This window comes from Pipistrellus hanaki (assembly GCF_964339955.1).
Source record: "Pipistrellus hanaki genome assembly, chromosome: 5".
Taxonomy (NCBI): domain Eukaryota; kingdom Metazoa; phylum Chordata; class Mammalia; order Chiroptera; family Vespertilionidae; genus Pipistrellus; species Pipistrellus hanaki.
Window position 1 is genome coordinate 73,931,825 of NC_140507.1, and position 27,874 is coordinate 73,959,698.

Here is a 27,874-nt window from a genome sequence, read left to right on the forward strand (position 1 = left end):
TTTGTCTCCACAAAATGGTGCAAGGATCTCATTAATGAAAGTCATCCCTCTAGTCCCAGTGGCTCCCCAAGGCTTAAAGGTTAGTGTGCCAACTGGCAGAAACGCTGCCCCAGGACATGTGGAAATGACATGCTGGATTCGGGCAACACAGGACTCTATATAGCAGAGCTTTGCTCACAGCATCTCTCTCTCAGAACCATGAAGACAGCCCTCCCCTCTCTTGGTGTTCGTCAGCACTGATACTGCTGAGCAAATCCAGAAAGCTTGAACACAAAACAAACTGACATTGCTCAGAGCAGGTAACAGTCTATGTGCTCAGCAAAGCCCAAGAAGTCTCCTGTGAGGTGTGGTCCCTGCCCTGGCACAGACGGACCTCAGGTGCTGGCGCTTCGTCAGGTGGACTTCTCTGTGTGGGGTTGTCGAGTGATGTTGATGTTGCTGTTCCTGTGCAGTCTGCTGGGATACTGAGCCCATTGGTGCTGCTGCTTGGAACTGTGGGGACAAACGGACAGAGTGAGAATTGTGGAGTCAGTGCTAGACCACCTCCAGTGCTTTCTTCTGTCACCATTAGGACCAACAGTATACAATTTCTCCTTTTATAAGAAAGGGTCTAGTGTCAGTACTAAAAGCAACCAACTCTTAGATTAAAAGAATATTGGGGAAACAATTACAAAACAAGTTTTACAAATGATATCTTTATTCTATGCATTTTTCCTTTAAATGGCTGAGATTACATGACATGCACAACTTTAAATCTAGTTTTGACTGTTGAGCATTAGGTAAAAAACTTCCCATGTAATTAAAAACTCTTCAGAAAGATTAACTATTTCCCTCATGTGGGATGTTGCGTGGCTTTTGATGAAGAGTTCTCGAATTATAGGGAAAGATCAAGAGGAAGACAAGAGCTCATTCACATGAAGAAAATTAAGGATTAACCTAAAACCACTGTCTATGTGGATGTAATGAAAATATGGTTTAAGAGTCATGTCTCAAAGTTGGCGAGTAAAATGAAAACATGTGAAAGTTACCCTTTGCGTTTCTGAGACTGCAGGGCTGAGTTCTGCCTGCAAACCTGTAGGAACGGATCTGAACCACTCAGGAAGTGGAGGCAGAATTTATGAGGCCAGGGCGTGCACAAGGCACATTTACACCAGCAGTTAGGCTTGGCCTCCTGGCTTTACTGGGCTCACCAGGAATATAAAGGGCTGCTTTCCCAGCACTCTCTTTATTTCTTTGTGCATTTGGCAGATATGACATGGCTGTCCCAGAAGTGACTTTGTAATATTCTAATCTGCCATGACAGCCTGGGAACCAGGCTGTGTTTCTTACCGGCCTGTGAGAGTGCCTTTGGCTGTGGGGCTTGTAACACTGCAGGGCGAAGCACACTCCGCTGCTGCTCCTTGGGCTTCTGGCTTGGCAGACCTGGGAACAGAGGTCGGTTTGCCCAGCCCTTGGACCTCGTGGGCAGAAATGCAACAGCTCAGACTCTCAGGCACTTTACAGACAAATTAAATCCAGCAATCCATTTCATGTTCCTCACATACTAGACTCTTTAGGAAAACACATCTGTGTGTTTTTTTTCAGAAAATGTTTTTATTGATTTTTCGATACGAGGGAGAGGAAGAGAGAGATAGAAACATCAACGATGAGAGAAAATCATTGATTGGCTGCCTCCTGCATGCCCCCTACTGGGGATCAATCACACAACCTGGATATGTGCCATGACCAGAATCAAACAGGCAACTTCTTGGTTCATGGGTCCATGCTCGACCACTGAACCACACTGGCGAGGTGGGAAGCACATTAAAAAAACAAACCCAAGACACTTTTTCTTTATAGCTCAACATATAGAGTTTGGCTATTGCTATTTTTATAAGTGATTAAATGACATTCCCATGTAACTGATCATGTCTGTGAATTAACCCAGTGAGCACACTAATGCTTCAGAGATGCCAAGGGACAGCTGTTCTCAAGTGCTGGGCTCAAGGGTCAAGCACAGACCTGAGGGGAAAGCAGCAAAGCCACAGGCAATGCCCCAGAATTTAGGCTGCTGCTTGGGGTCACAGAAAGGCACCCTCTGTACCTGCTTTTCATTTTTAAAAAAATAAATATATTTTTAATGATTTCAGACAGGAAAGGAGAGGGAGAGAGGGATAGAAACATCAGTGAGAGAATCACTGATTGGCTGCCTCCTGCACGCCCCCTACTGGGGATTGAGCCTATGCCCTTGACCGAAATCAAATCTGGGACCTTTCAGTCCCCAGGCTGACATTCTATTCACTGAACCAAACCAGCTAGGGCAGCACCTGCTTTTTAAAAATGCCACATTGAGAAAACACTTCTGGCCACGTACAACCAGGGCAAGGACCACAAGAAAACATTTTTGGCCCTGCTTGGGCTCCATTTGGACCTGACAGGTCTGGAGAGCGTCGTCACTTGGCCCTGCTCACCAACAGTGTGCTGCTGAATTGAGGCCACTCTGCAAATCAGGGTTAACGATATGGCGTGCTGGGGCTAGAATGCTCTGGAGAGACAGCAGGAACCAACTGAGCTATCACTGGGCACAGAGCCCAAACTCCCATACCAACTCAAGCTTGTTCCCTTGTCACCTCCACTTCAGGGTAGAGAAGCTCCCTGGTCTGACAGGCTCTTTACCGTGTTTTTCCAGAGCTCATGTGTCAGGTAACAGCCCAGAGTGCACTGGTGGGTTGCCTTGGGCAGCTAGGCAGAAGCCTGGAAGGGTATGAGAAAGCCACTCTCCTTTCCTCCTCCAAGGTGGGCACCTACCTGCACTGGGTGCCTGGCCATGGATCAGCGTTGGTGGCTTCAACCGGAACCCACTGCTCTTTTCCTCTACAAGCACAAGACAAAAGATAAAAAAAAAAAAAAAGCCTTCCTGGAGTGGGGTGGGGAGGCTGGGAGGGAGCAGGGGCAGGAAAGGGTTGTTGTCTGGGCCTCAGTAGCCAGGGGCCTGGAGAACAAGGGAAATGATTTCAAACTGAGACAGAAATGCAGAAGTCCTATCCAACCACCAAGGCTGTTAGGTAGCCTGGGTGAGGAGGAGGGCATTGCAGGAAGTGCGGCTCGGGAACAAAGTGCAGAGAGTGGAAGGCCAGAGGGTGTCAAAGGTGCAAGACAGAAGTGAGGGTGACCACTCTACCCAGGAGCCCTTCCATCTAGAAGGTGAGTGCAAAGCTGGACTTTGCCAGGATCTTGGATGCCATGCTGCACTTGCAGGCCCTGGAGAATGTTAGGGCCACCGAATAAAGGTCTCCAGGGATGCATTTCTCTTTCCTAGAGCATTTGTCAGGAGAGGTCTCTGTACTACCAACAGATGTGTGGGAAATGAGACATGCTTTCTTTGGCAAGAGATCAAGAGTGGCACACAGTGTTCTTGCTCTCTTTCCAGATATGCCTGGAGAGCTTTGTCTCATTGCTTAATGAGAGCACCGGAAGGCCCGGAAGAAGGAAGCAGGGTTGTTTGTCCTGGCCACATGTGAGGAGGCGGGGCCTCCTCAGGACTTGAGTTCAGGCTGACAAATACAGGGGTTCTTGGGATAGTCAAAATCTGGTTTCTGCTTAGCCACGCATCCACAGATCCCTTAATCAATGCATCTTGGTGACTTTGCCCTTCTCATAAGGGGGTGGGGTGGAAGAGACAGTTTAATGTAATCCTTGGTGGAAAGGATCAGCATAAAAAGCTTTGTGACTCCAACAGGCCAGGTCTGTATCTGGAGAAGCAGAGGGACAGCAGCATTTTGGGCCACCAGAGGCAGCCTTGCTTTTGTGCTAAGGTCTAACACATGGGGAAAAAACCTTGCCAGATTTCAGGGCACAAGATAATAATACAGAAAGCAGTACGGTATGTCAAAATGAAGTCAAGAAAACAATTCCATGTTGCTGGAAGAAAATAAAGACTTAAAGGGAAAGATACCTCAAAAGGTCACATAGACAAATCCAGAGACAGAATGTGGATTCATGGTTGACAGGGGCTCGGACAGACAGAATGGGGAATGACTTCTAAAGGATATGGGGCTTCTTTTGGGGGTGATTGAAATGTTCTAAAATTGATTACAGTGACACTTGCACAACTGTGGATATATTAAAAACCAACCAATAGTACACTAAATGACAACATAAATGCTTTTTCAGACCACTTTCAGGTAAGAAACAAAATCAAATCAGAATTCTGAGTAAAACAGAAGGGCCCTCTTCCTGTCGACATGTTGGTGAGCCAAATTGCTTTCCTTGGGCAAAAAGAGGATTACAGAAATCTCACTGCTAGTTAGTAAAAAGGACTGGAGCCTGCCAGGCTTCTAGAGACTGTGCTAGTGGGATGGTATCTCTCCCAAGCAGGCTCCTTTGGGTCATAAAAACCACACTCGGGGAAAATCAGACAAAACAGGATGCAGAGGAAGACATGCTGCCAGATGTTTCTTTTTAGAAGGAAAATACCAAATTACATTTCCAAGCTTAGGGTTATTCAGAAGATGATTGGCAATATAAAACTAAAAAACTGAGATGAAATTCACAATTTAGAAAACTTCTAAAGCCCTTAGAGCTGGCTCTGCAATGCTTACATTGTAGCTACAGATGGATGGCTACCACTGTGCTCTGTGCAGAGCCAATGCACAGCCACTGACCCGTGAGGCTGACCTATCCTGATCAGTGTGGGCAGCGGGCCCAGAAATTACTGCTAATGAACATTCACTAACTTTGCATCTGGTGCCAGGCCAACCCTGAAGATGCACAGGAAATTTATGCTGAATGGACTGACAGACAAGGTGTACCACACTTCTGAAGGGGCCAAAGCAGGAGGGTGGTATGCTTACAGGGCAGTAAAAGCCTGCAGGACCCTGTTGCAGTCCTATCTTCACTAAAACAAATGTGATCTCTTCTCATGGCCTCTTACAAGATGGTCAGGGTACAATGAAGAGGCATTGCTTGGAGGTCAGAGCCCTACTACACAAGAGATGGCTACACTGGCGTCTTGAGGGTACATGCATGCCTTTGTGAGCTCTCTGGGGGAAGAGGTCTCTCCTCTGGGGTACACTGTGCCCTGCCTCAGGAAGCAAGCAGGCTCCTTTGAGGGTACACTGTGCCCTGCCTCAGGAAGATCCTGAGAGACTTTAAAAAAATATATATATTTTATTGATTTTTCAGAGAGGAAGAGAGAGGGACAGGGAGTTAGAAACATCGATGAGAGAGAATCATCGACCAGCTGCCTCTTGCACACCCCCTACTGGGGATGTGCTCGCAACCAAGGTACATGCCCTTGACTGGAATCGAACCCGGGACCTTTCAGTCTGCAGGCCAACGCTCTATCCACTGGTCCCGGCCTGAGAGACTTTTGAGGGAGTTACTGCTCACCATCCAGGGAGGCCCAGATTTAACAGGAAAATACATCAGTATTCAACCTGATGTATTCCAGCAGTTGGTGGAATCCAAGAGAAAGCAGCCTGATGAGAGCTGGGGTGTGTAAGGGCAGTGCTGGTGCAGGGGGAGAAGAGTGCTTGACCACATATGTGGGGATGGAGCAATGAGTAAATGTATTGAGCACAGAGGGAGTCAGGTTTCTTAGAAAAGGAAGGTAGATTAGAGGGGGAGATTAAGATGAATCCTGTTGGCAATGAATTGGAAGTATCCAGATAGAATTGTAGAAATATAGATAAATGTAAGCATATGTATGCATATAGGTATATATTCTTAGTTGTGTGTGTGTGCGCGTTCCCAGCTTCCCAGCTCTGGGCACTGAGAAATCCGGAGAGCAGTGACAGCCCAAATGGTGGTGAGCACACGGAGCACCCAGATCTTGGTTTCTTGAGACCATGCTCTATTAAGAGCTAGCACCCCTTTGAGAAAAAAGGAAAGATGATGAGCCTGGAACCTCTTGTTACGATAGAAAGTAAAGAAAGAAAAGAATGACAGGGACCTGGGAAAAGGATACAGGGTCCTGGTTTGATAGGGCTCATTGGCCAAATCTGGAACAATTAAAATGACTGATGATCAAAATAAAATCTGAATATTAAAATAAATACTAATAACAAATTGCAACCCACTGACTAAAACAGGAATCCATAAATCCACATTGACACAAACGACTAAGGTTTGCATCCCCTTCTCTGAGTAAAGTGTGGAAAAGAAAGCTGCTCCTTACAAAATGCCAATTAATAAATGTTGGGGCAATAATGGGGCAGAAAATCTCCATGTGGCCATAATCAGAATAATAATTAATTCAAGCAAGAAAACACTAATGGATGCTAACAAAGGAGGGCAAAATGAGAGATTTCCTTATGTCTCAAAGTATCTCTCCACTGAGCCAAACTCGCTAGATCAACCAAAGGACTTGTATGCATACATATAAGCATAACTAATGGATACAGACAATAGGGGGGTGAGGGCATGAACGGGAGTGGCGTGGTGGTGGGGGGCAACGAAGGGATAAGGACACATATGTAATACCTTAATCAATAAAGAAAAAATGAAATAAAAGAATTAAAAAAAAAAGTATCTCTCCAGAAAATACTAATGACAAAGGGAGAAGAAATAATTTTATATTGGAGAAATGGGCAGATTCCACCCTAATCAAGTGATCAAAGGCAACCGGCCTGCACCGGGAAGAGTACACATCGTGTGCCACCACTGGGGTGCACAGGGAGAGCATGGCTCACTTCTATGGTATTCCAGTCCCAAATACACAACTTGAGTGGAAGCCCCAGGAAACACCAGACACCCACCGACTGAAGGACTTCTCCAAAATAACTGGCCTGTAATCGTCAAGGTCACAAAAGTCAAGGAACGAATGAGTAACTGTTCCAGATGGAAAGAGACATGTGATTAGAATCTGATGTCTTTGCTCTGAAGAACACAAGAATCTTCTAGGTAAAGGGATGGAGAAATGCTTTATAAAAATTTCCCATAAGTTTTAGTCCCCCTCACCCCAATTAAGCTAAAAAGGCAGGCAAACATATAAAAGAGACTCACTTTGCAGAGCTGATGTGCAAATCTAATATGACTGGCATGCTGCATCAGGTACAAGGGACCAGGGCTGTATCAGAGCCTCTGCTAAGGCAGACTAAGCTGTCCCCTTTCGCAGGGCTACCTTGCTTTCAATGTTGCTGGATAAAGGTTTGGGGGGAGAGAGGGAGCAAGGCCATCACTCACAGACCTCAGAGGTGATTGTGAGATTCATAATAGATGTGTGTCTTCAGCTATTGATCCCTAGACCAAAACAGACTCGCAAAGGCTAACACTGCTCCCATAACACAGGCCCCCAAGAACACAACTTGCTAAACCAGTGCCCCAGGTATGACCAAAAGACCTTTAAAAACCAAGCTCCTCTTCAGAAGCAGGAATGGGGTCAACTCCAAACAGTTTGCTTTTAGAGTCAGGACAAATTCAACTGAAATGGTGCCATCAAATCAATCCTCAAAGTTATAAAAACGCGCCTCTTCCCTCGGCATTGCTTTCATGCCAGAGTATGAGTTATCTTGCAATGCTTTTGAAGTCGGCAATGAATTTATATAAGGCAGGTTTGGTTACAGAATTCGGGTGATTAAACTTGCTCATTAAATCTTTTATGAGGAGAAACTTGCAGGAATTATTGGGGTTGGTTCTCCTGAGAAAGACCAAAAAAGGCAGGCCCTATGTTCTTCAGAGGGGAGCAAGCTGTTTTCCTTAAAGTTTTAAAGCCGTGATTAAATATATGCATATATCTGAACACATTGAGCAATAATTAATGTGAGAATTTAATACACAGAAAAGGGGTCTGGGAAATTATATTTCACATTAGTTACCTCTGGGATGGTAGTCAGTGGGAAAGGGCAGATTAATTCTATAAGTCTATTTCTAATTTGCCTTTTTTAAAATTAAATGAAAGTATTACTTGTGTAAAATTTTGAAAAACAATACACCACTTTCTTTTTTTCAAAAAGGATATAAAAATCCTTGTAAACAGGCTTACTTACAGAAATAGAAATAAGGGCTTATGAAGGCTCTATCATACTGGATTCCAAATGTACAAGCTAAAGAGTTGGGAAAACATTTAGGAACTGAACCTTGCTTTCAAATTGCACATTGCTATTAAGATGCTATGTTACAATATTAACTGCTTTTTGTCCCAGGAAAACCCCCAGTGACTGGCTGTGAAAGGCAAAGGGATGTGAGGGCTCACCTGGTTCTGAGTCAGAATTGCCTGCAGATGGCTCGCAGAAGGTTGATGGCATAAAAACATTGTTTTTTGATACTGTCAGCAAAAAGGTGCAGGCAGGGGAGGGAACAAGAGGAAAAACAGAGTGAGTAGGTGGGGCAGACATGAGGGGTTGATCTCCAAGTTCCACTGTGGTGTAGGAGGTGGGGTCAACATTATGAAGGCCTTTAGATACTCCAGACTCTCTACAGCAAGAAGAGGGGAGTCTCCAGCCTAATGGCCTCTTGTCTGATGTCTACCCGTTCACTCTGGTCCACTGTGGTCATCTCTCCTGTCCTCATGCCCCTGGCTTTTCCTTGGCACCCTGGGCCCCTGTGGAGGCAGCCAGGAGGGAACTGGAGCACACCAAATGTTCCAAGCCTTACCCGGGGTTAAGCCTCAGCCCCTGCTCCTTGTCACCCATCCGGGCTCATAAGTTGGCTGCACCTGCCACCTCCACCTGTTTCGGATCTTACTGGCACTGCTCATCTTTCCATTTCCTCTGAGGATTGGGAACTGATTATCTTCTAGACCAGTGGTTGGTAAACTGCGGCTCACGAGCCACATGTAGCTCTTTGGCCCTTTGAGTGTGGCTCTTCCACAAGATACCACGTGTGGGTACGCACATACGGTGTGATTGAAACTTCGTGGCCCAGAAGTCGGTTTTCGGCCTGGGCGAGTCTATTTTGAAGAAGTGGCATCAGAACACAAAAGGGGCCAAAGAGCCACATGTGGCTTGCGAACTGCGGTTTGCCGACCACTGATCTAGCTAGGGGTGTCGAACTCAATCAGAGAAGGGGCCAAAATCTAAAATCCAGCCTAAATCGCGGGCCGAATGGTTTACTGAACAGTCATAAACTGACAATGTCATAAACTGACAACGGAGTGCAGTGATGACAGCGCGGTGCGGGCCACATTGCAAGGCCTGGCGGGCTGGATTTGGCCCGCGGGCCTTGTGTTTGACATATGTGATCTAGACCAATACACTAGAGAGAGAAAATATTTGGTAGTCCTTTGCCCCTTCAGCCTAGTGCACAATACAAATCACCTCGTCTCTTTTCTGCTACACCTTCCTAATGAGAAAGAGCGGTTCAGCAGTAGACAGTGAATGGAAGGAACACAATCACAGTCAGTAAATGGATGCTTCCTCATTCCATAGAAACACCTATGCAATAAGCGGGCAGTGGCCCTTAAAAAAGGATGCCCACTTCAAACCATCTGGACATTTCCTTAATGCCTAGTGGGCAATTGACAGTGCATCCATTCAGGGGAGGGTCTTATGCAGTCATGAAAAAGGATGTGACAATGTTTTTTAAAAAAAAGCATTAAGGGAAATAGGAAATCAAGTGTGTTATAGAGACAACCTTGAGAGGACACTCACTTTCTGCACCAACTATTCCTATAAAGTTTGCATTACTTTTATAAGCAGACACAAACTTTCCAAGAGTGTCTTTTTTCCCTACCCTTAAAGTGATATCATTAAGGTTCACAGTTGTAAATGTTTTATATGAACTTTGCAAGAAAGAACTTCAATTTGGGTAACTAGAGATCCTCTCCCAATACACGGTTACAGAGACCAAGATGGGACAATGCCAGAGAGGACCAAGTCCAGATGAGGTGGGGAGGAGAGGGAGCAGCTCTGTGACAGCACTGACCCTATAAGGGAGTTCCCAGGCTCGAGGAGCCCCCACTAAGTAGCCCCAGTGTCTCTCCCTACCCTCGAGCCTACCTCTTTACTGCACCAGATTTTGCATAAGCTGTGGCTGGTCTTCTGGCCTCTGTGCATGAGCTCAGATCATGCCCAGTCCAGATATTTCTACAGGGGTCCAGCCTGGCCCACCTTCAAGACTCCAAGCCCTTTCCTCAGGGAGCTCAAGGCCGTCCAACACCACAGTGTCTACTGGGACCACTCAGCTCACTATGAAACATGTGTGTGTGTGTGTGTGTGTGTGTGTGTGTGTGTGTGTGTGTCCTTCTCAACTGGACCACTAAGGTCTAGGCAGAAGGGTCAAGAGAATCCCCCACTTCCAAGCAGCTTTTGGAAGGTGGACATGTGATTAATGATCAGAGGCCCCAACAGGGCTCAGATAGTCCCTTTCTCATTTCAGAGGGACGATTTTTCTTGGTGCATCTTTCTTATCAGTCCACTAGGTCATACTCCTCCATAAGTGTCACTTATCCCAGACTGGGATACCTGGTGCGACACCTCTGGTAAGCTCTAACCTTATCATCACAGAGACCAAGTCTCAGATTGATTCTAACTGGATCTGAGCAGGACACAGAGGAGTGTGAGATGTTAGAGGGGGAACAGTGGGCTTATAAACATGGATGCTTTCGCCACTTAATAAAGGTCTGTGGCTGTTACCTGACTGTGAAGGTGGGAATTGGGTTAAAGAGGACGTCCTTTCTCGCTTGACAGGAGGGCAGTAATTTCCATCTTCTCTGTCAGAATCTACAGAAAACAATGAGGAGGAGGAGAAAATTAGGCTCCTTCCATTTTTACAATCAAAGACAGTGAAACGTTTTAGAAGTTTCCTCACCTTCACCACCTTCAGGGCTGGAGCCTCCAGCTGACCTCTGAAACGAGAGCACATGTCAGGGTGGAAGAGAGGTCCAAGCTGCCCTCTCACCTAACAGCTCACACGCTCTTTAATGAATGGATGCTGAAACACAGTACTGAGGGCCAACTCAGTACTGTGCCACAAAGTCATAAGAGGAACTTTCAATCTCACGCTCAGAACTCCCCCATGAACCTTCTGCTGACCAGGCCACATGCTAAGGAATCCTCTTAATGACTGACAGTGCACTTACAGCACAAGGATCGGTTTCTTTGTTTCTCCCCAGGTTACAGCTAACTGGTGTGTCATCCCCAAATTCAAGCATAGTGAAACGTTATCTGGCCAAAACTCATTTGGCAAAGAGCTGAAAAGCGATCTGTTCTCCACTCTGAAGGGCAGCTTTAAAAAATGGCCGCCTAGCCCTAGCCAGTTTGCCAAGTGGATAGAGCATCAACCTGCTGACTGAAGGGTTCTGGGTTCGATTCCAGTCCAGGGCACGAACTTAGGTTGTAGGCTCAATCCCAGGCCCTAGTCAGGGCATGCTTGGGAGGCAACTAATTGTTGTGTCTCTCTCACATTGATATTTCTTTCTCTCCACCCCCCTCTACTCTCTCTAAAAATCAATGGAAAAATAATCTTGGATTTAGATTAACAATAAAAAAAATAAAAAAATAAATAAAAACGGTCACCTAATACCGAATTGTAGTTTCCATTCCTTGCCCTGGCATATTCCACAGTAAGGCACCTTGTTTCAAGGTAGGCTATTGTTTCCAGAGCAACCCAGAACTTTGATGCCTTGGACCAGTCTGCTGCAAAGTGCTCAGGATAGAACAATTCAGTAGACTACAAACCCAGTGAACGATCACACACACACATACCCTGAGAGTAGGTGGCTGAAGAACCTTTCCCTTAACAACCTTTAGTTTTAGAATGTGAACAGCTAACAATTAAGAGGCCTGAAGTAAGTCCCCTCCCAACCCAGGTTAACACACAATCCCTCCCGTATGTCCCTTCTCAGGGATTTATGCTTCTTGAGAACTAAACAGCAGAAAGCAAATGTGGAAGACTGAACATCACTCCTCCTGGGGCGCTTAAGAAGCAGCAGAGGAACCAGTTTCCTTGGTTTCTGAAAAACCCCTGATTCAAGGTTAGCTAAATGATGACCATCTGCCTAGAGGAGCTGAGGGATGAAATGAGATGATGCGTGTGAAAGTGCTTTTCACACGGAAGAGCACGTGTTGAGGCAGTATCTGTACTAAACCAAACTGTAGACGAGGGAAGACCTGGAGGGACCCTCCTAAAGCTGGGGCAGCTAGCTCTTGTTGGTGACCCGACACCTTCCCTGGTTTTCTCCTGAAGCTGGAACCTGACTCTGCACTAGTGAGAACCTCCTAAAGCCTGGGCAACACACTTCTCTCGTAAACTGCCAGAAAGTATTTCCAGCTCTGAGGACCACATGTTATACATTGTTTTTACAATCTTTTAAAAATGTAAACACCACCTTAGCTGTGGGCAAGTGTGTGTAGAATGGCCCATCTTGAAGGATGGTGAGAGGTTGGACAGTAAGAAAAGGATCCCAACCTGGACCTTCCCTCCTGTGTGAGTCGATGACTAGGATATGAATCAGAAAAACCAATCTGGGCTTCTTGTCCCAAGAGCCTCCCTGGAAGTGTTTGTGAAGGGAGAGGATGACACTGTCCCCAGGTGTGTCTCGGGGGATTGGAAGCTCAGAGGGGACCATCCATCCAAGCCAGGGAACACAAACCCCTCTAACAACAGGGGCTATTCAGTAGTCCTTGGAGCAGATGTGAACACACCACTGGCCCAAATAGGGCATGAGAGGAGCGTGAGAGTGCTCACCCCCCCGCCCCCCTCTTCAAGGCTTCTAGATCTAGACAGTTTCTTCCAGCCCTGCCATTGCTTAAGTGGGAAACCTTGAGCAAATTATCTCATTTGGAAAACAGGGTGCTGGTGTCTCTCCCACAGGGAAGTGGCCTGGGGCCAACTGTATAAATAGGTGGCACTTGCTCAGTTCAACGTGCCAGTCCTTGCTCTGACTATTCACAGCTCACTTCCACTGGATGTTACACCCTCAGGGACGGCATGAACAGGAGAGTTGGGATTTGGAATAATGTCCTAGGGGCAGGCAGGAGGTGAGGTACCAGGTTTGAAGACCCTTGGATGGGGGTTCCTGAGCCCACAGCACTATGATTCAGCAGTGACCGGGGCTGACATCTGATAACAAAGAGCTGTGTTAGCGTCCTGTGGCTCTGTAGGAACAGGATCTACATTTGGAACCTGGATTGACTTTTGGACCTGGAAATGGCCACCCTCTCTGGGCTGTGTAGACACTGCCACCTCATTCACTGATGTCCTCTTTTCCCTCCAATCTCTAAAGTTCCCATGTGAGAAGAAAACCCCTTGGTTCTCTGGCCTCATTGCTCCCTGTGTCAGGGTCCCCTGCTGGACTTGAAGTTCCAGGAGGGGACTGGTCCTCAGTACCACCCAGGAGGAGCTTGCTCAGCATTTGCCCAGTGGAAGACTAGGGAGAAGCAGTGAAGACCTGTGTTCCTAAGTTATGCACAGGGCAACAGCCAGTAGCCCAGAAAGTTGTTAGGCCCGAGTTGCCTCAGCCCTAGTTGTTGCAGAGGAGATTCCTCTAGCATCCAAATCTCAACAGGCATCCGTATATAACTTTTCTGTTGCCCGCTGGCCATCTATGTTAGTTTCCACCTTGAGAATCTTCCAGGGCTCATTCTGCTATGGATTTCTAATTTCATTCCACTGTGTTTGTATGGTTTCAATCCTTTCAGATTTACTGAGATTGGTTTTGTGGCCTAGCAAGGGGTCTACTCTGGAGAACGTTCCTTGTGACTGAGGGGACAGTGCACTGTGTTGGGTCCTTGATGTGCTCATCCATCTGTCTGGATATTCTACTGATAACTGAGTGTAGTATTGAAGTTTCCAACTGTTATGACTGAATTGTCAATTTCTTCCTTCAGTTCTGCCAATTTTTGCTACATATATTTTGGGACTCTTTTAGTGACACCTAAATTTCTTACGTCTTCCAATGCCACCACAAAGCCTCAAGCATCTGGGCTAAGATTTTGAATGTTGCTAGGAGTCCCTCCTCAGACCAGGAGCCTCTGGGGATTTAGCCTCACCTCTCAGGGTCTAGGACTGCTTACCAGGACCCTTGATCCATCCCGTACCACTTCTCCTTGCCGTATACTCCAACCTGCCTCTCTGCTGTTTTCTGAGTATGTCAGCACTGTCCCGCTTCAATGTTCCTTTGCCATGTGCTACTCCCAAGGCCTGGGGTGCTTTTCCTGCAGGTCCACTCACTGTGGCCTCCCTGTGGCCTTTCCCGATCACCTCCAGAATGAACCTACGCTCATCCTATCTCACTGCCCAGGAAGTGGAGGCAGCTCCCCTTCACCCCACCCTCCAGCCTCTCTTGGGCCTCTACCCCTTTTTGTGTATCACAATCAGAAATGATCTAATGTGCCTGTCTCTAAAACTCTCAAGTACTTATTGCACAAATGGAGTCCATATCCTCCACTGTGGCCCCTTAGAAAACCTGAGAAGAAAAGTTGTCTGGCCAAACAAGATTCAGACACTCCTAGACCCCTGACTCCAGGAAACCCTCAAATTCTTGCACCAAGTTTTTTGAAGAACCATCCACAGGCATGAGATGGGTCTCTTGTTCTGGAAAAACCTGGAGGCTAAGGCCTGGGAAGGAAAACACAGGACTCTTGCACAAGGAGAACCTTTCAAAAACTGCTGGAACCTCCTGTGGGGACTGAAACAGCTGAGAAGCAATGAGGAAACTGACACTGGCAACTCTTCTTAAAAAATTAGTACAAGAAAGCAGGAAGACAGAATGTAAGGTGAAGTCATTTCTGAAGTCATGCCTTTGGATATGCTGACTCTTAGAAATCCTTCATATCTGTCCATGTGAGGAGCAACCTGCCCTACACTCTGCTGGAGAAGGGCTGAGCTTGCTGTCAGGCAGGAAAAGGTCTGCAGTGTAGCAACTCCCTCTGCCATGTCCCTCTCCCTAAGGCCAACACCAGCTCCACCATTTCCCTTGGATGGTAGCCTGATGGTCTGGACCTCTTCTGTGTCAGAGCAGTCTGGGGGAAACCCTTCATCCCAATCAAGGGAGTGGCTACTCAGGGGTCAGTAGAAAACAATGCCTGGGACTCCCAACTCCTTAGACTGCAGAAATCTGCAGCCCAAGTTCAGGAATTACCATTACAGACTCATGTGAGGAGGATTCTAGAGCAGATTTTCAGGATCTGTGCTTCTTAGGGAGAACAGAAGCAGGGTGTAGAAGCCCCATTTTCTACTCCACCTCTTTCTACAGTAGAATCCATCTGTGGAAGTCAGAACCCATTTGGGACATCATGATGAAAATATACCCAACTAACAATGACATAAGGAGGCCGAAGAGAAAGTAGAACAAAGAAAACCCTTCAACTGATTTCTCTGGTTTCAGGACAGTGTGAACGAAGGAAGCAGGTTCACAAAAATGGAGAAGCCCTCTTAGATGGCAGAGGGGCGGTGGGCTGGTCAGCAGACCAGCCTGCAGAAGAATCAAAGGAGCTGCTCACCATGTGCTTCCGGGCGGCACCGGCAGCCCTCTCCCCTCAGAAGCCACTGGGTCCTCCAGGGAAGCAGTTCATTCTGGGAGGCGTGTAAGACCCTGTCACCAAGTACAAAATCGGGATAATGTCTAACCCAGGATGGGAACATAGGCACGGGAAGCTTCTGATTTTTGTATAAAGGATTAAACTGTAAAAATTATGATTAGATTAAGTATCACTCTCCTCCAAAAAAACATGGCTTTGGTGAGGCTGCCTGCTGTGGCCTTGAGGGAAACAAAGGTGCCAGGCCAGGGAAGGGGATGGAGCTGGAGATTATGTCTCAGAGCATGACAGACATAGGTACACAGGTAGTATGCAGAAATGAAAAGCTCTGCTTTCCTGACCTCCCAGAAAAGACCAGAAAGCAAGACTAACTCAGATAAATTCTTTCCAGAAAATACCGGATGCCGTTTGGCTTGCCTGGGCCTCAGTGACTCTGGTCTAGACTGACCAGTTAGAAAGTCCAGGTGGCTGTGGGGTGAAAAATCAAATAAGAGCAGGGCCTACTGCCCTGGTCCAGTAGCTCAGTTGGTTGTAACATTGTCCCATACACCAAAAAGTTGCAGGTTTACTTCCCAGTTAGGGCATATACCTAGATTGTGGGTCAGATCCCTAGCCAGAGCATGTATGGGAGGCAACAGATGGATGTTTCTCTCCCTCACACACATCTTTCTCTCTCTTAAAAAAAATAAAAATAAAAATCAATAAAAACATATCCTTGGGGGAGGTTTTTTTGCTTTTAAAAAAAGAGCAAAGCCTGATTGCGTCCTTGTCTTCATATCAACTATTTTGTGACTGAGGCAACCAGCTCAGAAATTCTAACTAAAAAAGCTCACTGACACAAGAAAAATATAAGTGGCCTCCAAAGACATAAAGTAGGGTGGGGATGGAACAAAAGTCAAATCCTGTGCAGGAGCTGGAAGATGAGGGAAGCCGTCCAGCCAGGGAGCTCGTTCCAGAATCTTTCTAAGCTTCTTGGTGGGTCTCATAAACATAGTTTAAGCACATCAGCGCCTTGGCTTGGAGCTTCAGTCCAGCAGACTTCAGCCAGGATCGGGGCAAGCACGAAGCTGCTCGCTTCTTCTGGATAAGAGAACTGAATCTGAAATGTGGTTTGGGCTTCTTCAAACTGCCTGCTGAGAGCCAGGAAGTCTGATATATAGACTTTTTTCTGGTACTGAGTCTTCCATGGCTAGAGTGCTGATGAGACTGAAAGATGATCAAGGCCCTTTATAACAATTCAGCGAGCCACTATTTGCCATAAAGATCTCATGCTTTATAGACCCCCAGGGATTGAGGCACAGAGAAGAGACTGAGCATGATGGATGAGACCTACTGAGTAACAAGTGGGCGGTTTCCTGAACTCTGGTGTGGTACAGAGCAAGATCCAAATTTGTTCTGATGCAAACACAATGAGTAACCAAGGGAAAAAAATCTCAGCCTGAAAAGCCTGGATCAGATTCCTCTGTCTTGATTTATGCCTTAATTGACCTAAAAACCAAAGTGAACTTTGCTTGAACATGCCCACTCAGCAGGAAAAGCTAACTGACAGGAGCCATTAGCAACCTGTCATGGTTTTCTTTGCAGACAGCCCCACAGAGCAAGCCCTGGGTGAGCCCTCAGAGCTGTCCCCAATTGATATGGTGGTGGTGCTGCTGAGGATTTCTGTAGTCACGAATGCTGAAACTGTGTGTGTGTGTGTGTGTGTGTGTGTATGTCAGATGCAGGCCTTCATGGTTGTGCTCTCCATTCATAAACCACTCCCCCGAGTCCTGGCTCCCTCCTATGGTGACTTCACAATCTATCCTGATGTTCCCTGCTAGAACACTTAACCTTGTATTGGCCAGTCTGGGCAATAACTGAATTTCTTGGGATTAAGAGTCTCCAACCCCAAATCCACCAGAATAGAGAAGCCGTGTTCCTCAGAGACCAACATTTCGACTGGCCACAGTGGAAGGTGAGGACCCACCAGTCTTACCACGTGGGCACTAGAAGTGAGAGAGGTCTGAAATAGCCCATGTGAATTTGGTAGAGTAGCTGCTATGACAACCTCTGCACCTAACCATCTGCTACTCTCAGTTGAAAACCTCAACCCTCCTAGTTAGAGATGCCTCTGTAAGTTGTGTTTTTCAAACTAGGCAGCAGCAGAAGGCTTCAGAGTCTCTCAGGCAGGTCCACTTCAAGGTAGTCTGTTCTTAGTGCCCTGAGAACAGATGACCTATTCGCAAAGGCTGAAGATAAAATAACAATACCTGACTCAGGAAGAGGTCCCAGGAGCTGCTCTGCCCATAACCAAAAAAGTGAACACCTCTTAATTATTGCCCTGCCAGTTCTGGTGTGACGGCTGTGATGCCAGAACACACGGGCAGTAAGTGCCTCCTGGCTGGAGTTGTTACTGAGCTTCTGTGTATACTTCATTATTTCAAATCCACTTCTATGCCATGAAGGACTGCCTCCCCGCAGTTCCCCACCCACGATAAAAACGACTTCTTTATCCACCACACATTGATTTCTCCAAATTGTCAAAATATGACTCCAATCTCACCTTGGCTGAACATGACTTCTTCTTGTGCCTATGGTTTGGTGCCTGCAACTGAATTTTAATGGTTTCCTTAAGAACACAGAGTACTGGAGACATGACATAGAAATTGCTAAATGACTGGGGTTGTGATGCCCTGGAAGGCTGCCTGGCATTCTGAATGGCAGTGGGGTCCTGTTCTCTTATTAGGAGTCATTTTTCAACGGCATGATATTGGGGGTACCTAGAGGATGGAGTTTGTAATCCTGAATATATGATGATGTTTACCTTTCCCAAATTATCAAACTCCAAACACTCAAGACATTTCTTGTTCTTGAGAGTTCACAATCTTCTCCACCTATTATCTTCAAAAGCCTTCTTAATACAAAGATAAAGAGCTCAGGGGTTCCCTCTGGATTCAAAGAAGAGTCTTCTCTTCTTCCTGCTTTGATTGAAGACAAGCAGCTCACAGCCTCACCACAGTCCAGCCACAGTCTTGCAAAGCAATTTGTGTTAGACATCTCCTTTTCCTACAGATTAAGGAAGCCAGAGCTCCTTGTGTTTCTAAGACACTGAATTGGAAGGACCAGATTCAGAGAGAGAAAGAAAAAATGGAAGGAGGGAGAAGGGGTCCAATTTGATCTGGAAAGTTTTACCCACTACTCAATTCCTCTTTTGACCCTTTGTGTCTCTTTCAGGAAACTAGCTTTTTGCTATGGGTATATGTTTATCCAACTAGAAAAGTCTCCATGTAAAGGGGACCTAATCTTCCCTGACTTTTCAGCAGCAGGAATTAAATAGAGCTGGAGCGATCTTGGAAACCTTTTCAGTTATCAGCTGCTTATAATCTAGAGTCTGGATCTGAGGGACCCAGAGGGAAAAGGGCCAGTCTGGGTTGGGACCCCTGGGCCATGGAATGGAGGTGGACTTACCCCTGCCAGTTCTCGTGGAAAAGGAGGAAGCTGGGCTTCAGGAGCGCTGGCTGAAGCGCTAGCAGGGGCAGGAGACTCTAGAGCATGCTCACCAGCTGACTCAGGGTGACCTGGGCCATGGTGGGGAGCCTCAGCCTCCCCCTGAGGCTCCTCTCCCGAATCCGACAAGTCTTTTTGCTCTGCAGAGGACTGGGAGCAAAAAAGACAATTTTCCTTCAATGTAAATAAAGGCTGCAACATGGGGCAGGGGGTGGGGGTGGGGATGGAAGGGCTAGAGATGGCTCCACCTTCAGCAATTCCTGCCCAGGAGGATGGGCCAAGAAAGCAGGCACAAAGTCAAGTGAATGTGGACTTCCTGCTGTTTGACTTTATAAGGAGTTTTAAGGTGTGCAGGAAGTCTGAACCTTTGTTTTCAAAAGTGCAAGGCCTGGCATGGAGTTACTGTGCTTATGGGCCATGAGTGAGGATAAACACTCCTAGTGACAAAAATGGGGACAGTGTCTTTATCAGAGGGGAACAGGGATGATTACAGGTTAATAACACATCTCCTCAAAGATAAGATGAGGGGAGCTGTGCTCAGCACCATTTCTATCTGCTAGGAAAGGTGGGGAAATAGGCCAGGGACATCACACAGTCAAGCATAGGCGTCTAGGGCCAAAAGCTTCTGCATCTCACTCTAGTTATTTCATCAATTTTCAAATTGTTCTGCTTAAACCTGACATGAAGGAAGAGCTTTTCTCATTTCAGTGAGTGCAGGTGTGGGGTGACCAAAGGAGCTGGCGGAGACATGGAAAGCCAGTTCTGTATTGGTGGGAGGGTAGGAGTTTAGCTGGAGGAGGGAGCCCTTTGGCCTGGGATTTCCCCAGGTTCATCCCAAACACCTTGGGCAGGAGCTTATTAGGAAAACAGCCAGAATAAGAGAAAGCTGGCTCCAGAAGTCTTTGTTCTTGAAAGCACAACAGCTCGGGCATTCTTTGAGCTGTTCTTAGGCTTCTGGGGATTGCTTGAGTGGGCTGAGAGCTCTGTGGCCAAGACTCTTTTCTTGAGAAGTGTTATAAAGCTGGTGTCCTGCAACAGATGGGCTCCAATCCCCAAACCTCCCGCGTGGCATCGCCCACATGAAGCCATTTCTCTTACTTTGTGAACGAAATGACCACAGGGCTACCCTACCCTGCCTCCCTGCTGCAGCTGCCGTGTTTGTTCTGGGTGTGAAGTATCTGAGATCTCTTTAGATAGGTCTATTTTTTAACATGTGAGCCTGTTGGATGAAAGGTGCTATATAAAAAATAAGAGAAGTTTCAAACATTCTTAGGAAAGCAATAGCAATACAATGTTAACTCATGCACACATCTAAAAAGCCAACAAAATCAACCCTTCCTATCTAGGGAAGATCCACACTCGCAAAGGCCTTCCCAAACTGTTCTCTAACCTTTATGGGGCACCAAGGTCAGTTTGCCCACTATTCGGCTGCTACTTTATGGCGAGAAATTTAACACCCGCCAAAAGAAAATTAAACCCAGAGCTTTGTGGAAAACTGCCTATCTCTCTAATTAGAACCAGTTGGATTTTTTAAAAAAAATCTCTGCTTTTAAATCAGTGCTTCTTTTCAAATGGGAAGTTGAGGTGAACTTAGTATCAATTAATTCATGACATCTGGGCAGAAGTGTATGTAACAATTTACTGAGGATTATGAGCAGGCTCTAGCTTGTAAAAGTAGAAACCAAATATATACAGTATCTACTGAGCTGACTGCTGATGCTTCTACCTTAGTTGCTTTCTTACTTATTTACAATTCTTCTATTCTCATATATATATTTTTAAAAATTCCTACTTTTAAAACATAAATGTTCAAATGTCTTCATAGCATGGTGGACTCAAGATGACCAAAAAGAAATACAAATGTTGTTCCAGCATTTTCTCCTTGGGCCCAAGTGTTTCTGTTGGACAAGAAAGTGAGCTCTAAAGAACCAAGATAGGCAAGAAATATTCAAAGTGATGAATAGCAAGAACCTACAACCAAGATTCTCTACCCAGCAAAGCTATCATTCAGAATTGAAGGTCAGATAAAGAACTTCACAGACAAGAAAAAGCTAAAGGAGTTCACCACCACCAAACCAGGATTATATGAAATGCTGAAGGGTATTCTTTAAGAGGAGGAGGAAGAAGAAAAAGGTAAAGATAAAAATTATGAACAACAAAATGACAACAAATAATACCTACCAACAAGTGAATCTAAAAATCAAGTGAATAAAAAATCTGATGAATAGAATGGACTGATGAATATAATAGAATCAGGGACATAGAAAGGGATTGGACTGACAATTCTCAGGGGGAAGAGGGTGAGAGAGATACGGGAAGAGATTGGACAAAAATCTTACACCTATGGATGAAGACAGTGGCAGGGGGTAAGGCCATGGGGTGGGGTGGGGAATCAGGTCGAGGGGAGATATGGGGGTGGAGGGTAGGGGGAGAGGAACACCAGTAATAATCTAAACAATAAAGATTTATTTAAAATAAAAAATAACCAAGATAGGACCTGTAGTTTTTCAACATGTTTATTAAAATCAGACATCAGATCCAGACCCTAGATCATATATTCTAAACTATATATGGCTGAGAGTATATTTGTTACACCAACAATAAGCTTCAAAACTAGGTCTAAACATACTATATGGCATTTTCAGCAATACTGGACTTTCTGCTCATAAGCATTTCTGTAACTGCTTTCTGTCTTGTTACCAAATGGGCATTATCTTGCCAGTGCAACCGCAATACCACCCCCCTTCGTATTAACAATGTTTGGAAGATAAACTAACTGAAACATTAAAAAAAAGTTTTATTGATTTTAGAGAGAGAGGAAGGAGGGAGAAAAATATTGATATGAGAGAGAAATATCAATTGGTTGCCTCAAGTACGCATGGAACCCAAAACCTGGGCAGGTGCCCTAACCGAAAATTGAACAAAAGACCTTTCAGTGCATGGTACAGGGGACAATGCTCAACCAACTAAGCCACACTGGCCAGGGCTGAAAGAAACATTTAATCATCACATACATTAAGACAACCTACTGAATGAGATTCAAATTCTCTACCCATTAAAAAGAAAAAAAAAACCCTGCTTTTATTCAAGGCAGTTAATAAAAGGTTTTGTTTTTGCTTTAAAGGCAACCAATAAATGTGTTTTTTTCTCTCTCTCAGATCAATAAACATATCCTTGGGTGAGGCTTAAAATTTTAAAAACAATCCATTAAGAAAACCACACAAATGCATGTAAACACAAGCATTTTGTGAAGAGCACCACCTTGAGGAAGCCTGGAGATATGGAAGGAAGAAAAGACAATTCCTGTACCTTAGAACTGGAGTTCAGACTGTAGAAGGCTTTCTCTAACTGGGGCAACAGGAGGATTTGACAACTTGACCTGTGTGCCACCAGCAGGCCACTAACACCAATTTGTAGTTTGAACACACAGATCATCAATGGAACTGATATAAAATGTTGTGTGGCTTTACTACAAAAAAACAAAACAAAACAAAAAACACCTAGCTGGCAGCTTGTTTTTAAAATTTCAAATCTTTATCCCAACAATAGCTGGGCCTGTGGTGTGCTCTCCTTTGAAGGGGGTTGGGAGACAGGGGCTCTTTGAAGTACACCCCATTGGATGGTTTAGAGACTGTTTACTGACAAGGAAGTTAATGGCCTCACAGTGACAATGAGAATACTTGATCTATGTGGATCAAGAAGTGGCTCAAAAAATAGCTCTAAGGGACATTTGGGTGACAATTAGAACAATTTATATATTTATATAAAATGAATGATCATTTTCTTAGGGGTGACAATGGGTTAGGGATGATATAATATAGGAATGACACACTATTCCCTAGGAAACACCTGCACAAGTATTTAAAGAGGAACATCAGATGGGGGCAAATTACAGTTGAGTGCTTTCAGCATTTATGACAAAAATGTTAACAGTAAAGCCAGGTGAAGAATACCTGTGTCTTCAGTACCGTTCTTCCATCTCATCTAATAATTTGAAAATTTCAAAATAAAATGTCAAAGAGAAAGAGGATAAACTGTGTGCTCAGAAAAAAGCAGCCCCAACAGTCTTTTTCCAGTTCTGCTTCTGCAGTGTGAGAAGGGAATAGGGGAGAAAGAAAGAATGAAATTGGAAGACTCTCAAACTCTTACTTTGGCAAGAGGTCTTCTGGATGATTCTTGAAGGCCTGCCCTTCTGTCTTTCTTGAAATGGAAGTTAAGAGGAAACAAAGCTACCTGAGTTACTGTTTATTTTCTGCCTTACTCATGAGTTGTCATAACAATAAAGAAAAAAGATTCTGTGTCCATTTAGCCACTATCTACCTACCTGACAGCTCAGAAAGCACCCCTGAAGGACAGTCACAAAGGCTTCTCCAGCTTCTGTGTTAAACACAGAGGTTTCCCACACCCTTTCAATGATCTTGGGACAGAAATGGAGAGCGAATTCTGAAGAGCTGCAGATCAGTTATTTTTAGAAGCCCATTAGTGTTGGGCTCTGAGTCAGTATTTTGATAAGAACTACATTTGTATATTTTAAGATGATGATGACCATCTTCCCAGCTACTCTTCTGGTTCAATGTCATCCATTTACATCAACTTTATGAAGGCAATATAAGTAAGTTATCCTTTTAATTACAAAGCAACAGTACCAGAAGGAGCCGAAACCGGTTTGGCTCAGTGGATAGAGCTCCGGCATGGACTGAGAGGTCCCAGGCTCGATTCCGGTCAAGGGCATGTACCTTGGTTGCGGGCACATCCCCAGTGGGGGGTGTGCAGGAGGCAGCTGATTGAGGTTTCTCTCTCATTGATGTTTCTAGCTGTCTATCTCTCTCCCTTCCTCTGTAAAAATCAATTAAAAAAAAAAAAAAAAAAAAGAAGAACCAGAAGGAAAGGGGAGTGGAAGGAGGTAGAAAAGGATAACAGGGGGATAAATGGTGATAAAAGGAGACTTGCCCTGGCGTAGTAAACATATATAATACAATATACAGATGATGTATTAAAGAATTGTACAACTAAAACCTATATAATTTTATTAACAAATGTCACCCCAATAAATCCAATAAAAAAGTAAAAAAAACACACAAAAAAACCCACAACTAACTAAACCAACTGAAAAACCAAAGCAAGAACCACAACTGTGAAAACAGTAATAAAATAGGAATTTTAATAGCATTTTAAATTCAGCCAAACAAATATTACATTTTAGTTTTCCATCCTGCCAGCTGCCCAAAAGTCCTCAGGTTTAAAGAATTATTAACTCCTATTGCTCATTTTAAATTCAGGGTCTGCAAACTTTTTCTGTAAAGGGCCAGAAACTAAATATTTTTGACTTTGCAGGCCATGGGTCTGGGTCCAAATTACTTTACCCTGTTGTTACAATGTGAAATCTGCTTCAGTAACTGTGAAGGGATAGGAGTGGCTATGTACCAATAAAACTTTATTTACAAAAACAAGCAGTGGAGCCAGGCCTTAGTTTGCTGATCCCCGTTTTAAGCTAAAAGTGATTCAAAAGATGGTCTCACTAAAACTCAAAATTCTAGAAAATCCTGACTTAATGGAAAACTTCAGAAGTGACTTTTACCTCTAAAAGAGAAATCAAATACATCCATTTCTAAAAAGCTACAGGGAACACATCAGTCTTTCAGTGACTGACTCTTTTCCAAAGGAGAGATGATTAAAAACACAGGTAAGTAAGCTGTATGCATGTGTCAGGGCCCAGGGGAGAGGAGACAGCAGAGGTTGATGTATCTTGAAAATACCACCTGGAAAGCCAAAACAAAATGGGAAGAATATTTCCTCAGGTTTGGCTATTCTTTCTTCACCAAAGAATTAACAATGGGGGTGTCTAATGTGAGAACAAGCCTAGTAGGTAAAACCCTGCCAAAGCCGAAGGCTCCAGTGCAGGGGGTGTGGGTTTAGGGCCCCACTCCCTCCTGTCCTCCTGGTACATAAGCTTTCTTCCTGGCATAGCACCTAAATGTTTTCCAGGAAATTGGGCTGCGCAGAAAGAAAAGTCTGGCTTTTCTTCTCAGACCAAAGGACAAAGTCTACAAAGCAGTAGCTGGACTGCTGGGAGTGCCAAATCACCAGAGTAGCTGACCCAACCTCCAAGCCGGCCACCCTGCCGAGAAACTGGGGATCCACCAGAGCACTTAGACCTGAGCCAATTCTCAAATTCTCTTCTTATCAAGATTGCAAATGGATTTCAGAACACACTTGGTCACTCTGAAATCTTGCTATGGGTATTAAATTATCTGCTGTCCTGGGCCATGGGTGGGGTGGGATCATCCATGTTTTTGACAAACAGAGGGAGTCCTCACATCAGGTTGGGAGGCATCACCACAAAACATCAACTAACTTTGGACACAATCCCAACCTTCCATACTGATTTATCAGATAAGGATATAAAACCTGTGACTTCAAGACAAACAACTGGCAAAGGTAGGTATGCAACTGATACACCAATCAGGCCTTTGACAGGTATTTCCAACAACGTGACCAAGACATTTAAAATCTAAGAAGGGGAAGCAACACAACAAAGATGAATAGTAAATATACAAGTAAACTAATAATTATTCTAAATACATTTATGTCTTGTTTGTTGGTTGGGGCCAAAAAATATCTCGAAAATCTTTAAAATCTTAAAAAAAAAAAAAAAAAAAAAAAAGGTCCTGTTTTTCCTTAACTACCATGGCTCTCTCCTTCTTTCCTCCCTCCCCCCACTTTCTCTCCCACCTTGTCCTTCCTCTCCCTCCTTCTACTTTTTTTCTCCTACTAATTTTCCTAATGTACAGTATTTCTAAATCAAATAATTAGGAATGAGAACAAAGTTTTCTACCACCATTTTTAAAGCAGGGTCTCTGAACCCTTTCCACACACACCTATCTCAACCACTCGCATGGTAACCTAAAGCCACTGGACCTTTTTCCTCCAAGCTCAATGTAAAGGCTTAAAGGGCAGAAGTATCCTTTGCCATGTGACCTGGGGAGAGAGATCTCTAGGAGAAAACAAATGTGAAGAGAGAACATACCAGCCCCTTACCTTTTGTCCTTTATCCTTCTGAAACACAAAGACGGGCGGAGCAATGGCAGGTTTTTCTGCAAAAAGAAAAATTGGTGTTTTTTCCCCCCAACACTATTTCATATAATAAACAAAACTATAATTATAAGTTAAAAATAAAAAACAAACCCAATATAAAATTAATAACCCCAAAGGACATCAAATCAGTTAGAAAATACTTCCATTATGAGGAGGTGTGGGGTTTCAGTTTGTGACAATGCAACACTTTATGGTAGGATACATGTGCATATTATACACCAATAAAAAGGCTTTAAGACTCACTTAGGCCGGGACCGGTTTGGCTCAATAGATAGAGTGTCGGCTTGGGGACTGAAAGGTCCCGGGTTCGATTCCGGTCAAGGGCATGTACCTTGGTTGTGGGCATATCCCCAGTAGGGGGTGTGCAAGAGGCAGCTGATCGATGACTCTCTCTCATCGATGTTTCTCTCTCTCTCTCTCTCTCTCTCTCTCTCTCTCTCTCCCTCCCTCCCTCCCTCCCTCTCTGTACAAAATCAATAAAATATATATAAAAAAAATAAAAAAAAAAAGACTCACTTAGGCCTGATCAAGGGAGAGCGGTGGGGAGTGTGGCCAGCTGCAAGACATTGGAGGTGACAGCTATTCAGTGCCACCAACTGTGGTTCTGAAGGAATTTGGCTCAGGGAAGTCATATCTGTATATGTTGTTATCTATCTATCTATCTATCTATCTATCTATCTATCTGCAGGCCAGCTGAGGTCAGGGGGCAACCAGTTTGCAATCTCTGTCCACACAGCTCATGCTTGCTGGAGAACCCTGGCCCACATTCCAGCCAAAAAAATAATTTAGGAATTTGCATGTCTGCAGAAGGAAAAGACTCTCTGGGATGCCCTGTCAGGGCTATGCCACCTATTTTCTCAGGCAACACCATATATCTCCTATCCAGGGGCAACCCAGAAAGCCTCTGCAGCCAGCTAGGGGACTGTAATCCAGGACCACCTTAACTCATGGGGAGGCCCCTCATCGTCTTGGGCCTGGGCATGGTGGCTCTGGGAGTGCTCATGAAGCCTGTGGGGTGTGTTTAGGGTCTCCTTCAGCATCCAAGAGCTGAGAGAGGAGGGAGACCAGGGGAATCATGAATTTGAGGAGCATCTGCACAGTCCTGCTGTCAGAGTCTCCAGTCATAGGAAGCTTAGATTAACCAGGAACCTATATTCACACAGCTTTGCCCCAGCAGGACTGCTACGTAGAAGGGGGACACGGTTCACAGTTGATAAAAGTGCTCCCATAGGGAGCTGGTAGAGTGTTTGGTCTAGACAGAGTGTCAGGGAAACATCCCTGAGATGAGGGTGCTGAAGTCTCAAGGAGAAGAGCCTGGCAGGGAGAGTGGCAGGTGTGAAGGCACGGAGCCCAGGGTCAGATGGTGGCCACTGGCAAGGATTTGGGAAGTGGTGCAAAAGGAGTGGGGGAGACACGGAGGATGGTTCAGGTTTAAAATGAGAACAGTGTGGGGAAGAGGCCATGTGGAGAGACCAGTTAGGTGACAGTGATTACCCACAATAAAAAAGAGGTGAAGAGGAAGTTTGAGGAGGAAAAAGGACAAGACCGAGACAAAAATCAAAGAGATCCTATTTCACTCCCTATCTCTCCAAACACCCACTTCTTGGAGAAGCAGGACAGACACCAGTCTTCACTTTGAGGCAAAGGTCTACTGAGGGTGACCATTCCCTCTGCCGCGCTCACTGAAGCTGCACCATAACCGAATAAGATTCACCACAACAGTTCTCATTGTGCACAGCCCACAATGGGCACGGGTGAATGACATATGTGAGAACAAAATGCTAAAGGGAGGAGAGTAAGGGTCACCATCAAGGTTTCCATGCTACCCTAAGCAACCATCTCCTGGCATAGTGCATAGCTGCTGCCTGACAAACCAGAATGGATGCATGCATGAA

The 27,874-nt window shown here is 45.1% G+C and overlaps 1 protein-coding gene across 38 annotated transcripts in view; it reads right to left on the bottom strand.

The window, feature by feature from the left end:
* The window catches only part of RANBP3 (RAN binding protein 3), a 58,590-nt gene that overhangs the window by 9,464 nt on the left and 21,252 nt on the right, over positions 1-27,874 (bottom strand). For 4 of the 38 annotated variants that reach the window (XM_084885540.1, XM_084885529.1, XM_084885518.1 and 1 more), the window contains exons 2-10: positions 25,923-25,978; positions 18,846-19,034; positions 17,941-17,988; positions 10,729-10,765; positions 10,554-10,640; positions 8,174-8,245; positions 2,788-2,853; positions 1,330-1,422; positions 374-492 (exon numbers count right to left, since the gene is read on the bottom strand). In XM_084885540.1, the coding sequence (XP_084741666.1) occupies positions 374-492; positions 1,330-1,422; positions 2,788-2,853; positions 8,174-8,245; positions 10,554-10,640; positions 10,729-10,765; positions 17,941-17,988; positions 18,846-19,034; positions 25,923-25,978 (767 nt within the window). The remainder of the gene's footprint in view (positions 1-373; positions 493-1,329; positions 1,423-2,787; positions 2,854-8,173; positions 8,246-10,553; positions 10,641-10,728; positions 10,766-17,940; positions 17,989-18,845; positions 19,035-25,922; positions 25,979-27,874) is intronic. The other 34 variants (XM_084885553.1, XM_084885551.1, XM_084885554.1 and 31 more) reach the window with 11 other exon arrangements.